We start from the raw sequence: 13895 nt of genomic DNA, 5'->3' as shown, positions 1-13895 counted from the left end.
CCTCCTGACAGTGTCCCATGCATGCTGTCCCCTCCTCACAATGTCCCATGCATGCTGCCCCCTCCTCAGTGTCCCGTGCATGCTGCCCCTCTCCATGAGCTCCTAATGCTGCCTTCCTCTTTTCCATAATGTCACCTCCATGCTGCCCCATTCATCCTAAGACCACCACACTAACGCTTATGCTGAGACCCCCCACACACACACTACCCCACTCTTGATATTGACTCCCCTACATTGTTCCACTCCATACTGAGCCCAGACATGCTGCCCCTTCTCCATAATGAGCTCCCAATGCTGGCCCCCTCTTATTCTGAGCCTTTACACTCCCCCCCCATCGATATTGTCATTGCTCTATCCCTCAACCCTTGTCCTCTGTCTCTAGCATTGGCCCCTCTCTCCCATTCCCCCAGCAGCAGCCGCTCTCTCCCGCCTTCACCAGCAGCCTCTCCCCCAGCATCAGCCTCTCTCTCCCCAGCATCAGCCTCTCTGCCCCCAGCCTCCCCCAGCTTCAGCCAGCATCAGCCTCTCTCCCCCCGCTTCCCCCAGCATCAGCCTCTCTCCTCCCAGCCTCCCCCAGCATGAGCCTCCTCCAGCATCAGCCTCTCTCCTCCCAGTCTCCCCCAGCATGAGCCTCCTCCAGCATCAGCCTCTCTCCTCCCAGCCTCCCCCAGCATGAGCCTCCTCCAGCATCAGCCTCTCTCCTCCCAGCCTCCCCCAGCATGAGCCTCCTCCAGCATCAGCCTCTCTCCTCCCAGCCTCCCCCAGCATCAGCCTCCTCCAGCATCAGCCTCTCTCCTCCCAGCATCAGCCTCCTCCAGCATCAGCCTCTCTCCTCCCAGCCTCCCCCAGCATCAGCCTCCTCCAGTATCAGCCTCTCTCCTCCCAGCCTCCCCCAGCATCAGCCTCCTCCAGCATCAGCCTCTCTCCTCCCAGCCTCCCCCTGCATCAGCCTCCTCCAGCATCAGCCTCTCTCCTCCCAGCCTCCCCCAGCATCAGCCTCCCTGCTCCCAGCATCAGCCTCCCCCAGCATCAGCCTCCCTCCTCCCAGCCTCACCTTCCCCCTCCCAGCCTCAGCCTCCCTCCTCCCAGCCTCAGCCTCCCTGTTCCCAGCCTCCCCCAGCCTCAGCCTCCCTCCTCCCAGCCTCCCCCAGCCTCAGCCTCCCCCAGCCTCAGCCTCCCTCCTCCCAGCCTTCCCCAGCTTCAGCCTCCCTCCTCCCAGCCTCCCTCCTCCCAACCTCCCCAAGCATCAGCCTCCCTCCTCCCAGCCTCCCCCAGCATCAGCCTCCCTCCTCCCAGCATCAGCCTCCCTCCTCCCAGCCTCCCCCAGCATCAGCCTCCCTCCTCCCAGCCTCCCCCAGCATCAGCCTCCCTCCTCCCAGCCTCCCCCAGCATCAGCCTTCCTCCTCCCAGCCTCCCCCAGCATCAGCCTTCCTCCTCCCAGCCTCCCCCAGCATCAACCTTCCTCCTCCCAGCCTCCCCCAGCATCAGCCTCCATCCTCCCAGCCTCCCCCAGCCTCAGCCTCCCTCCTCCCAGCCTCCCCCAGCTTCAGCCTCCTTCCTCCCAGCCTCCCCTAGCCTCAGCCTCCCTCCTCCCAACCTCCCCAAGCATCAGCCTCCCTCCTCCTAGCCTCCCCCAGCATCAGCCTCCCTCCTCCCAGCATCAGCCTCCCTCCTCCCAGCCTCCCCCAGCATCAGCCTCCCTCCTCCCAGCCTCCCCCAGCATCAGCCTTCCTCCTCCCAGCCTCCCCCAGCATCAGCCTTCCTCCTCCCAGCCTCCCCCAGCATCAGCCTTCCTCCTCCCAGCCTCCCCCAGCATCAGCCTTCCTCCTCCCAGCCTCCCCCAGCATCAGCCTCCCTCCTCCAAGCCTCACCTTCCCCCTCCCAGCATCAGCCTCTCTCCTCCCAGCCTCCCTCCTCCCAGCCTCCCCCAGCCTCAGCCTCCCTCCTCCCAGCCTCCCCCAGCCTCAGCCTCCCTCCTCCCAGCCTCCCCAAGCATCAGCCTCCCTCCTCCCAGCCTCCCCCAGCATCAGCCTCCCTCCTCCCAGCCTCCCCCAACATCAGCCTCCCTCCTCCCAGCCTCCCCCAGCATGAGCCTCCTCCAGCATCAGCCTCTCTCCTCCCAGCCTCCCCCAGCATCAGCCTCCTCCAGCATCAGCCTCTCTCCTCCCAGCATCAGCCTCCTCCAGCATCAGCCTCTCTCCTCCCAGCCTCCCCCAGCATCAGCCTCCTCCAGTATCAGCCTCTCTCCTCCCAGCCTCCCCCAGCATCAGCCTCCTCCAGCATCAGCCTCTCTCCTCCCAGCCTCCCCCTGCATCAGCCTCCTCCAGCATCAGCCTCTCTCCTCCCAGCCTCCCCCAGCATCAGCCTCCCTGCTCCCAGCATCAGCCTCCCCCAGCATCAGCCTCCCTCCTCCCAGCCTCACCTTCCCCCTCCCAGCCTCAGCCTCCCTCCTCCCAGCCTCAGCCTCCCTGTTCCCAGCCTCCCCCAGCCTCAGCCTCCCTCCTCCCAGCCTCCCCCAGCCTCAGCCTCCCCCAGCCTCAGCCTCCCTCCTCCCAGCCTTCCCCAGCTTCAGCCTCCCTCCTCCCAGCCTCCCTCCTCCCAACCTCCCCAAGCATCAGCCTCCCTCCTCCCAGCCTCCCCCAGCATCAGCCTCCCTCCTCCCAGCATCAGCCTCCCTCCTCCCAGCCTCCCCCAGCATCAGCCTCCCTCCTCCCAGCCTCCCCCAGCATCAGCCTCCCTCCTCCCAGCCTCCCCCAGCATCAGCCTTCCTCCTCCCAGCCTCCCCCAGCATCAGCCTTCCTCCTCCCAGCCTCCCCCAGCATCAGCCTTCCTCCTCCCAGCCTCCCCCAGCATCAGCCTCCATCCTCCCAGCCTCCCCCAGCCTCAGCCTCCCTCCTCCCAGCCTCCCCCAGCTTCAGCCTCCTTCCTCCCAGCCTCCCCTAGCCTCAGCCTCCCTCCTCCCAACCTCCCCAAGCATCAGCCTCCCTCCTCCTAGCCTCCCCCAGCATCAGCCTCCCTCCTCCCAGCATCAGCCTCCCTCCTCCCAGCCTCCCCCAGCATCAGCCTCCCTCCTCCCAGCCTCCCCCAGCATCAGCCTTCCTCCTCCCAGCCTCCCCCAGCATCAGCCTTCCTCCTCCCAGCCTCCCCCAGCATCAGCCTTCCTCCTCCCAGCCTCCCCCAGCATCAGCCTTCCTCCTCCCAGCCTCCCCCAGCATCAGCCTCCCTCCTCCAAGCCTCCCCCAGCATCAGCCTCCCTCCTCCAAGTCTCCCTCAGCATCAGCCTTCCTCCTCCCAGCCTCCCCCAGCATCAGCCTCCCTCCTCCCAGCCTCCCTCCTCCCAGCCTCAGCCTCCCCCAGCTTCAGCCTCCCTCCTCCCAGCCTCCCCTAGCCTCAGCCTCCCTCCTCCCAACCTCCCCCAGCATCAGCCTCCCTCCTCCCAGCCTCCCCTAGCCTCAGCCTCCCTCCTCCCAACCTCCCCCAGCATCATCCTCCCTCCTCCCAGCCTCCCCCAGCATCAGCCTCCCTCCTCCCAGCCTCCCCTAGCCTCAGCCTCCCTCCTCCCAACCTCCCCCAGCATCAGCCTCCCTCCTCCCAGCCTCCCCCAGCATCAGCCTCCCTCCTCCAAGTCTCCCTCAGCATCAGCTTCCCTCCTCCAAGCCTCACCCTCCCCCTCCCAGCCTCCCTCAGCATCAGCCTCCCCCTCCCAGACTCCCCCAGAATCAGCCTCTCTCCTCCCAGCCTCCCCCAGCATCAGCCTCCCTGCTCCCAGCATCAGCCTCCCTCCTCCCAGCATCAGCCTCCCTCCTCCCAGCCTCCCCCAGCATCAGCCTCCCTCCTCCAAGCCTCACTTTCCCCCTCCCAGCCTCCCTCCTCCCAGCCTCCCTCCTCCCAGCCTCAGCCTCCCCCAGCTTCAGCCTCCCTCCTCCCAGCCTCCCCTAGCCTCAGCCTCCCTCCTCCCAACCTCCCCCAGCATCAGCCTCCCTCCTCCAAGCCTCACTTTCCCCCTCCCAGCCTCCCCCCTCCCAGCCTCCCTCCTCCCAGCCTCAGCCTCCCCCAGCTTCAGCCTCCCTCCTCCCAGCCTCCCCTAGCCTCAGCCTCCCTCCTCCCAACCTCCCCCAGCATCAGCCTCCCTCCTCCCAGCCTCCCCTAGCCTCAGCCTCCCTCCTCCCAACCTCCCCCAGCATCAGCCTCCCTCCTCCCAGCATCAGCCTCCCTCCTCCAAGTCTCCCTCAGCATCAGCTTCCCTCCTCCAAGCCTCACCCTCCCCCTCCCAGCCTCCCTCAGCATCAGCCTCCCCCTCCCAGACTCCCCCAGAATCAGCCTCTCTCCTCCCAGCCTCCCCCAGCATCAGCCTCCCTGCTCCCAGCATCAGCCTCCCTCCTCCCAGCATCAGCCTCCCTCCTCCCAGCCTCCCCCAGCATCAGCCTCCCTCCTCCAAGCCTCACTTTCCCCCTCCCAGCCTCCCTCCTCCCAGCCTCCCTCCTCCCAGCCTCAGCCTCCCCCAGCTTCAGCCTCCCTCCTCCCAGCCTCCCCTAGCCTCAGCCTCCCTCCTCCCAACCTCCCCCAGCATCAGCCTCCCTCCTCCCAGCCTCCCCTAGCCTCAGCCTCCCTCCTCCCAACCTCCCCCAGCATCAGCCTCCCTCCTCCCAGCCTCCCCCAGCATCAGCCTCCCTCCTCCCAGCCTCCCCCAGCATCAGCCTCCCTCCTCCCTCCCTCCTCCAAGTCTCCCTCAGCATCAGCTTCCCTCCTCCAAGCCTCACCCTCCACCTCCCAGCCTCCCTCAGCATCAGCCTCCCTCAGCATCAGCCTCCCCCTCCCAGACTCCCCCAGAATCAGCCTCTCTTCTCCCAGCCTCCCCCCCAGCTTCAGCCTCTCTCCCCCCAGCCTCAGCCTCTCTCTCCCCCCAGCCTTAGCCTCTCTCTCCCCCCAGCCTCCCCCCCAGCCTCAGCCTCTCTCCCCCCAGCCTCAGCCTCTCTTCCCAGCCTCAGCCTCTCTCTCTTCCCAGCCTCCCCCCAGCCTAAGCCTCTCTGTCTTCCCAGCCTCAGCCTCTCTCTCTCTTCCCAGACTCCCCCCAGCCTCAGCCTCTTTCTCTTCCCAGCCTCAGCCTCTCTCTCTTCCCAGCCTCCCCCCAGTCTCAGTCTCTCTCTCTTCCCAGCCTCAGCCTCTCTCTCTCTTCCCAGCCTCCCCTCAGCCTCTCTCTTCCCAGCCTCTCTCTCTTCCCAGCCTCAGCCTCTCTCTCTCTCTCTTCCCAGCCTCCCCCCAGCCTCTCTCTCTTCCCAGCCTCACCCTGTCTCCCCCCAGCCTCCTCTTGCATGATTACAGTGGACAAAAAGAGGCATCGCAATTTGCAACGATCAGCAACTAACCTGTAAGGAGCCCATACATTCTAGGCTCTGCCTCTGCCTTACCTGCTCCGGTGCCCGCCGCCCTGCTCTGGCTGGCTCCAGCTTCAGACGCGTCCTCCTCCACGGCGTGTGTCATCTGCAGCATTGGACGCTGCAGCACGGGGCAGTCAGCTGAATGTCGCGCCCCGGAACTTCCATGGAACTTCCGGGGTTAGTCAGCTCACTATGCCCGCCATGTATTGAAATAGACAGCAGAAGTGCGCCCCCCCCCCCCCCCGGAACACAGCCGAGTGTAACGGAGGGAGGGACGGGGGGCGGGGATGTAAAAAAAAAAAAAATTATAAAATTTTTTTTTTTTTTTTTGCTGCCAGAAAGTGCCGCCCCCCGCAACGTGCCGCCCTAGGCACGGGACCACGGGTGCCTAGTGGCAAATACGGCCCTGCGTACAGTTGCTAAGGTGGGGCCCCGACATGGGATACTCACCACACTCGGGGATATGAACACACACAAAATGCGCCACACACTACCACGTACTTGAGCACATATACCACCCTCAGCACACATCTCACCACACATACACCAACCTCACCACATAATCGCCCTAAACACACACAAGTCTGGTATTATCCTTCACAAATAAAAATCTGATTAATAAGCAGCCAAACTACAAGAACAACAAATGTACCACATAGGAAATACGGCAGCTGTCAGTCACATGACCTGTCTATATGTGTATGTGTGCGCTAATATACACTGTCAGGGGGAGGGCTTTCTGTTGCCTGGAGATTTATCAGGCTGCAAATAGCAACCAATCACAGCTTAGCTTCTATTTTGCTACAGTTAATTAATCTGAGCTCTGATTGGTTAATATAGGCAACAATTTAATAATTACATTTCTATCTATTTGCTTTGTGGTTTTTGTGTGCAGAATACATTTTTGTTAATACATTCTATTTTGTTAACAGCAGTTATTAAAACGGGCGAAGCCGGGTAGTACAGCTAGTATTATATATATATATGTACACAGGGTGGTCCACAAGTAGGTGGACAGTATGTGTAATAGGGTTATCAAACACAGTGTAAAGAGAAACTGGCTCAGTTACCCTTAGCAACCAATCAGATTCCACCTTTCATTTTCCATAGAGTCTGTGAAGAATGAAAGGTGGAATCTGATTGGCTGCTAAGGGCAACTGAGTCAGTTTCACTTTACACCATGTTTGATAACCCTATTACACATACTGTCCACCTACTTTTGGACCACCCTGTATATACAGTATATAATCAACACTTGGACAAAGTGTTGGCACCCTTGAAGTCCTTCCAGAAAATGAAGTATTTCTCCCAGTAAACTACTCCAATTACACACGTTTTGTTATACACATGTTTATTTTCTTTGTGTGTATGGGAACAACACAAAAAAAATTGGATAAAATGGCAAATTGGACTCAAAACACATGAGCTGGATAAAATTGTTGTCCCCCTCAGCTTAATATTTGGTTGCACCCTTTACCCTTTGGAATAAATAACTGCAATCCATCGGTTCCTATAACCTTCTACAAGCTTCTTACTCCTCTCGTTTGGAATTTTGGACTCTTCTTTATAATCTGCTCCAGGTCTCTCATATTAGAAGGCGTCTCTTCTCTTCTCCCAACATCAATTTTAAGATCTCTCCACAGGTGTCACTGGCATTTAGATCCGGACTCATTGTTTCACTTCAGAAATCTCCAGAACTTTATTACCTCTATTTCTGGGGGCTTGTTGAAGTGTGTTTGAGGTCATTGTCCTGCTGGAAGACACATGACCCAGGATGCAAACCCAGCTTTCTGACACTGGGCACTACATTGCCACCCAAAATCATTTGGTAATATTAAGATTTCATGATGCTTTAGACAGTCAAGGCCCCCAGTGCCAGCTAGAGGCAACAAAACAACCCCAAAACATCTCTGACCTCCACCATGTGTGACTGTAGGTCCTGTGTTCTTTTCTTTGTTGGCCTCATTTCATATTTGGTAAATAGTAGAATTATGTGCTTTACAAAAAGCTCGATCTTGGACTCATCCGTCTACAAGACATTATCCCAGAAGGAGTTTGGTTACTCAGATATATTTTGGCAAACTGCCGTCTGGCTTTTTTATGTCCTTGTGTCAGCAGTGGGGTCCTCCTTGGTCTCCTCCACAGCGTTTAATTTCATTCAAATGAGGAAGGATAGTATTCACTGACACTAATGCACTCTGATCCTGAAGGGCAGCTTACATTTCTTGTGAACTTGATTGGGGGCTTACCCAGTATTCAGTGTATCCTGCTTTGGAAAACTTAATCAATTTTTCTCTTGTCCACATCCAGGAAGATTATCTACAGTGCCATGAGTTGTACACTTCTTGATTATGTCGCGCACCGTGGACAAAGGAACATCAAGATCTCTGTAGACTGACTTGTAACCTTTAGATTGTTGATATTTTTCAACAATTTTGGTTCTCAAGTCCTCAGACCGTTATCTTCTCCTCTTTTTGTTCTCCATGCTCAGTGTAGCACACACAGACACACAATGCAAAGATTGCGTCAACTTCTCCCCTTTTTATCTGGTTTCAGGTGTGATTTTCATATTGCCCTCACCTGTTACTTGGGACAGGTGAGTTTGAACGAACATCACATGCTTGAAACAAAGTTGGTCATCAACAATTTTAGAAAGATGCCAACAATTTTGTACTTAATATGTTTGGGTTTTTTTTTTTCCTTTTTTTTATTATTATTATTATTATTATTATTATTATTATTATTTTTTTTTTTTTTTAACTTTTATAGCATACATGACTCTGTGATAACTTATCCGCTTGTATTATATGATGAAAATTACTTTCTCCAATAAAGACTTGACAGGAGAACATTAACTATTGTACACCTATTATTTTCTTTTGCATTGGTATTTTTTTTTCTTTGCTTTTTTTGCCTTGATTTTCAGAATTGAATAAAAACGAAAAAAATAGAAAAACCCTGGAAAAAAAAGTTCTAGTGTTAATAGCCGGATTGCTGCTACCCCTCTTGCTGCTGACGGGTGGCCCGGCCCCGGCTGTCCCCGGAGCTCAGCAATAACAACTGTTTTCGGGTCTTTTTTACTTCCCCACCAGCAGGCTTCTCATCTCCGGAGCCGTGTGTGGATACGAGCATTTGCTGCGTGTTCTCCCGGTTTTCCTCTATTTGCACATTCTTTGAGAAACTAATAGCTTTTTGATGCATTAACATATGTCAGACATTTCCAAATGCCAGCGAGACATTTCAGGAACGCCGCTGTTTGTCTGATTGTTGCACTTTTTTTTTTGTATTTTACTGCTTTTGTTTCTAGAGAATTAGTTGTAAAAGAGAAAATGCTGAAAGACAAATTCCTCCGGAGTCGAAGAGTTTTGTGTTCTGGTATTTATGCCGCGCCAACGTTTTCCACATCCATATAAAATGAGTCCGTACGGTCTTGTGATGAACAGATGTTAAGAATTTTCCGAAAATTGCAAAATTGGTGCAGAGAAGTGATAGGCTATGTGCCCACGGGAGCTTGTTTCTGCGGATTTTGCTGCGGAAAACCTGCGGATTTTTCTGGATTTTCCAGATAAATCCGCAGGTTTTAGCATGTACAGTCACTCCCTATGTTATCCTATGGGACATGGGGAGTGCTGTGTCCACGCTGCGGAAAGTGCAGCTGCCGAACATGCTGCGGATGTAGGCATCCGCATGTATAATTGCATGTCAGTTATTCATGCGGAATTACCTGCGGATGTGCTGGCCCTCCGCTATGGAGATAAGAGGCCGGGACGTCCGCAGGTAAGCCGCATGAATGTCCACATGTTTCCCGCGGCTATTCCGCTGTAATCTAGCAGCTAAAAATAGCTGCGGACGCCGGCGGGCAGCTGCGGGAAACATGCGCTCGTACCTGCGGATACATCCGCAGGTACGAGCGCCCATGGGCACATGGCCATATTGTGCCATAAGATGCTGATCGTCAAGAGTCCAACACCGTTGTGCATCAGAATGATGTGTAGTGTGTCTTGTATGCAGTTATGGGAGGACACATGGAGGGCAGGAGGCATGTGTGGAGCACACAGACAAATGGGGGCGTGTGTATATGGGGCCCGCAGAGGGCAGGGAAGTGTGTGTGGAGGTTGACTAGCGTGCAGGGGGCAAGTTGCATGCGTCACGCAGAGGGCAGGTTGCACGTGTGCCACGCATGGTGTGTGTGCGCGTTGGCCACACAGGGTGTGTATGGGCCACAGCATAGAGGGTAGGGGGCACGCATATGGAGGGCAAAGGGCTCGTGTGGAGGATAGGGTGGACGCGCATGTTGGGAACGCCGAGGGCAGGGGTCCGTGCACTTGTTTGGGGGAAGGGGTATCACACAGAGATGTGGGCGGAGGGTGTCTCATGGAGTGCAGGGGGAATGTGTGTGGAGTGAAGATGCAACACGAAGAGCAGGGTGTGTTTGTGTGTGGGTGGCACCACACTGAGAGCAGGGGGCGTGTGTGTGTGGGGAGGGGCCATACGGAAAGCAGGGGGGGAGGCGCCACACGGAGAGCAGTGTGTGTGTGGGGGGAGGGGCCATATGGAGAGCAGTGTGTGTGTGGGGAGGGGCCATACGGAGAGCGGGGGGAGGGGTCACACGGAGAGCAGTGTGTGGGGGAGGGGCCATATGGAGAGCAGGGTGTGTGTGGAGGGAGGGGCCACACGGAGAGCAGTGTGTGTGTGGGGGGGAGGGCCATATGGAGAGCAGGGTGTGTGTGTGTGTGGGGGGAGGGGGCATATGGAGAGCGGGGGGGAGGCGACACACGGAGAGCAGGGGGGCGTGTGTGTGTGGGGAGGGGCCATACGGAGAGCAGGGGGGGAGGTGCCACACGGAGAGCAGTGTGTGTGTGTGGGGGGGGGGAAGGGCCATATGGAGAGTAGGGTGTGTGTGTGGGGGGAGGGGCCATATGGAGAGAGGGGGGAGGCACCACACGGGGAGCAGGGGACATGTGTGGGGGGAGGCGCCACACAGAGCAGGGAGCATTTGTGGGGGGGTGCCACACGGAGAGCAGGGGGCATGTGTGGGGGTAGGCGCCACTTGGAGAGCAGGAAGCATGTGTGTTGGGGAGCACCACATGGAGAGCAGGGGCCGTGTGTGTGTGTGTGTGTGTGGGAGGGAGGTGCCACACGGAGAGCTTAGGGCATTTGCTTGTGGGGGGGGTCCCACAATGAAAGCAGAGGGCGTGTGTGTGTGTGTGGGGGGGGGGCACCTCATTGAGAGCAGGGGGCATGTGTGGGGAACCATGCAGGGAGCAGGGGATGTGTGGTGATCATGTTTGTGGGGGGCAGTCATGCAGATGGCAAAGGACATAAAGCCACTATGTCCATTAACATAAAGATTGTCTATTGCAGGTCTCCATAAAAATATTGTTTTAAAAAAAAAAAGAATAAAATTGAAAGATTAAATAAATAAATTCTCCTTAGTGAGCCCTCCGGTCCTGGCAATGTGCTACTGATTGTAATTATCAGATGCCCCCACAGCCTCTGATGATAATCGCTCCGATCCCATCAGCGGTGTTCTCGCCTCGCTCCCTGAGGCTCAGTGGGGAATGACAGCGATACCTTTGTAGATCCAGCGTGGCTGATGGTTAGGATAAACAAAAATCTTTTTTATTTTTATTTTTTGCTTTTTACATCTAAGAACAGAACATATGGCAGCGCTAATAGACAGCGCTGAAGATTTCTGCATACATATTGTTGTTTCTGCATCTATACAGTATTGTATATGCTGTATATAGTGGCGTCGGGGGCTGCTATGTGGGGGAGAGGCGCAGTATACCACCTCATGCCGCAGCATGCTGGCAGGCTTGTTCCTAATAGTTTTTTTTGTTTGTGTATTGCTTTCTACTTTGCTTTACGACCACTCATATATCTTGATGGCAAGAAACTCAAATTTTTCCCTAAGCTTTTAAGATTTTAAGTACTGAAAATATCCGTCCCAGCCTTAGAATTTGAGTCTATGGGGTTTAGCTAGTATGTGATGGACCCCGTGCCAGAATTTCAAAAGCCCCTCGCCCACAATTACTTATGTGAAAGGGGGAATGCATCTGATGGCCAAGTTACTCAAAAACATCTTTTGCCAAAAATGTTCCAGTGATAAGACAATGGTACATAAGTAGAAAGTGCAAAATGGGACGTGGGACACACCAGACCCTCAAATCAATCCAGACCCCAGTCCAGCCTTAAACACTCCCCAAAAAACTTAATTCAGTGCCTCAAATTAAAAGGAAGAGTAAAAATGAGACTGGTAAGGGGAATAGCTCTAAAATGGTAAAAATGGATTCACATCCAACATCCCTAATTTATTTTGACCCCATTGGTCACCTCTCATACCACACACCATAGTCAGACCCCACCCCAGACCAGTCCCTTTGATTTTACCGAAGTCTAATATATCTTCATTCCAGGCTTTTCACTTGCGGCAGGATGGCCAGTTGGCCTCTTGGCTTAGTTACATCTTGGACCTTTAAAATTGGGTCACTGTATCTGTGGACCTGATTGATCAAGATGGGATGATTTAGGAAAACCTGCACTCGCAGGGGGTTGAACCTGATGGCCCTTGAGGTCCCTTCCAACTCTACCATTCTTTTTGATTCTTGAAAAATGGCGTGTGCCTCTTAGTAAATTTGGTGCATCTTTCAGCTGCTGTGTGTAACCATCAGAAATTTACTCAGCTCATAGACTAGAATTTGTGTTCTGCCCACTTTTCTGGCCACTTTTCAAAAAGTTGTCCAACGGGCGTAAAAACACCAAAAGTCGTAACTTTTTTTCAAAGTTTCCCACCAACATTTTGCCGAAAAACTGTTGAACTAATTGGGGTATAAGTTTCTGTGCGATTAAGATGCCTTTAATGTCTCTAATATCGAGACGTCCTTGACTAAATCTTCTTCTAAATCTTTTTTTTCACATCTTTCCAGAGATCTTCTTCAGACGTTAACGGAGGAAGAGCTGCATACTCTAGAACGGAATCTCTGCATATCGCAAGACGTGGAGTTTCCAGTCCGGACAGATCCAGAAGTGCCCACGGCGATCTCTCCTGTCTTAGTCAATGCCTTACCTACAGAAGATCCACTTTCATCCAAAATCGAAAACACTGAGGTGGAACTGGCCTGCTCCATGCAGTACGATGAGCAGGAGCTGGAGCAGCTAAATATGATGGTTCATAGGGTGGGCGATGAAATGTCTTCTTTACTTTCTCCACCAAGTGTCTGTCAGTCACCTGCACACAGAGCTACTACTTCTAGCACCGAGGCATCCCCCAGCAGACGTCCTCTTGGCCACCTCAACGATGAGGAGGACCGGGTGTTCTTCATGGAAGACCTTGATGGAGCCTTGGAAGGTCTTTCTAGACAAAGGGCCTCCGAGAACACCATAGCATGGGTCAACAGTTCCTGTTACAACCCTAAGCAGGTGCCTCATCGCCAAGACACCGTTGTGCAAAATGGGGACGTGGACAATCTCGACCTCTTGAAAGATGTAGAAAGCGACTTAAGCAATAACAACACCATCGATGGGAGTAAAATCCTCATGACAAGTGGATCCCTTCAAAATTCTTGTAGTTGTCTTGAAGCGTCAGACTCACAGTTATACCTCAATGGCTGGGATGCGAGCGGTGACAATGCGGAGACTGCAGAAATCATTGCTCACAGAACTGGCGGGATGAAGATTTCTGCTACTGTAATTTTTAACCCTAAATCTCTTTCCAATCCTGTGTCACCGGAAGCATCACCGGATTTAGCCAGCAGCCGGATCCCCCTTTCCTCAGACCCGTTAACGAACAACGATGAGGAAGAGGCTAACAAACTCAGCATAGCGGCCACTAACTGTTTAATCAATTCATGTGTGTGTTGCGGGAGCTGCGACGACGCCAGAGAAGATGTCTTAGACAACTTAAGAAGTATTAACACCTCGGGGAAAGTTATAAATGCTTCCTATAGCTTAATAAAGTCCAAAGAAATGGGCCATTTAGAGAGGCCGGAGAGCTCTGTGTCCGCTAAAGAGGCGTTAAAAATGGAAGGTCCTCCAGTTTTGTTATTGGAGAGGGACACGGACAGACCGGAACAAACACACCTTCATTCCTCCAAGTGCCTGACACACCACTCACAGCTAGGGACGGACAGTGAATCCGAGGAGAGCACGGGGGTCTCCAGTAGTCAGCTAAAAAGGGATCAGAAAAGGAAAAAGAGTGCAAGCGAGAAAGGGCTGTCACATAAAACAGAGGGGAGTGGCTCCGAAACTAAGGAAGACACCAGGTCCAGCACCAGGTAAATGATTTATAAAATATATTTATATTTTTTTATATATATAATATATATATATATATATATATATATATATATATATATATATAAATATAATATTTTATATTTATATACATAATATTTTATATTTATATATATATATATATATATATATATATAATATTTTATATTTATATATATAATATTTTATATTTATATATATAATATTTTATATTTATATATATATAATATTTTATATTTATAT

At 53.6% G+C, this 13895-nt stretch overlaps 1 protein-coding gene across 5 annotated transcripts in view; it reads left to right on the top strand.

The window, feature by feature from the left end:
- ZFYVE28 (zinc finger FYVE-type containing 28) overlaps nucleotides 1-13895 on the top strand; it is a 249508-nt gene that overhangs the window by 186496 nt on the left and 49117 nt on the right. For all 5 annotated transcript variants that reach the window (XR_012753477.1, XR_012753471.1, XM_075346814.1 and 2 more), the window contains exon 8: nucleotides 12308-13654. Coding sequence is in view for 3 of the 5 variants with exons in the window: in XM_075346814.1 (XP_075202929.1) it covers nucleotides 12308-13654 (1347 nt within the window). In the remaining 2 variants the exon portion in view is untranslated. The remainder of the gene's footprint in view (nucleotides 1-12307; nucleotides 13655-13895) is intronic.

This window comes from Anomaloglossus baeobatrachus, chromosome 1 (assembly GCF_048569485.1).
Source record: "Anomaloglossus baeobatrachus isolate aAnoBae1 chromosome 1, aAnoBae1.hap1, whole genome shotgun sequence".
Classification (NCBI taxonomy): domain Eukaryota; kingdom Metazoa; phylum Chordata; class Amphibia; order Anura; family Aromobatidae; genus Anomaloglossus; species Anomaloglossus baeobatrachus.
The sequence above is the reverse complement of the archived record's forward strand: the minus strand, read 5'-3'. Positions and strand labels throughout refer to the sequence as shown.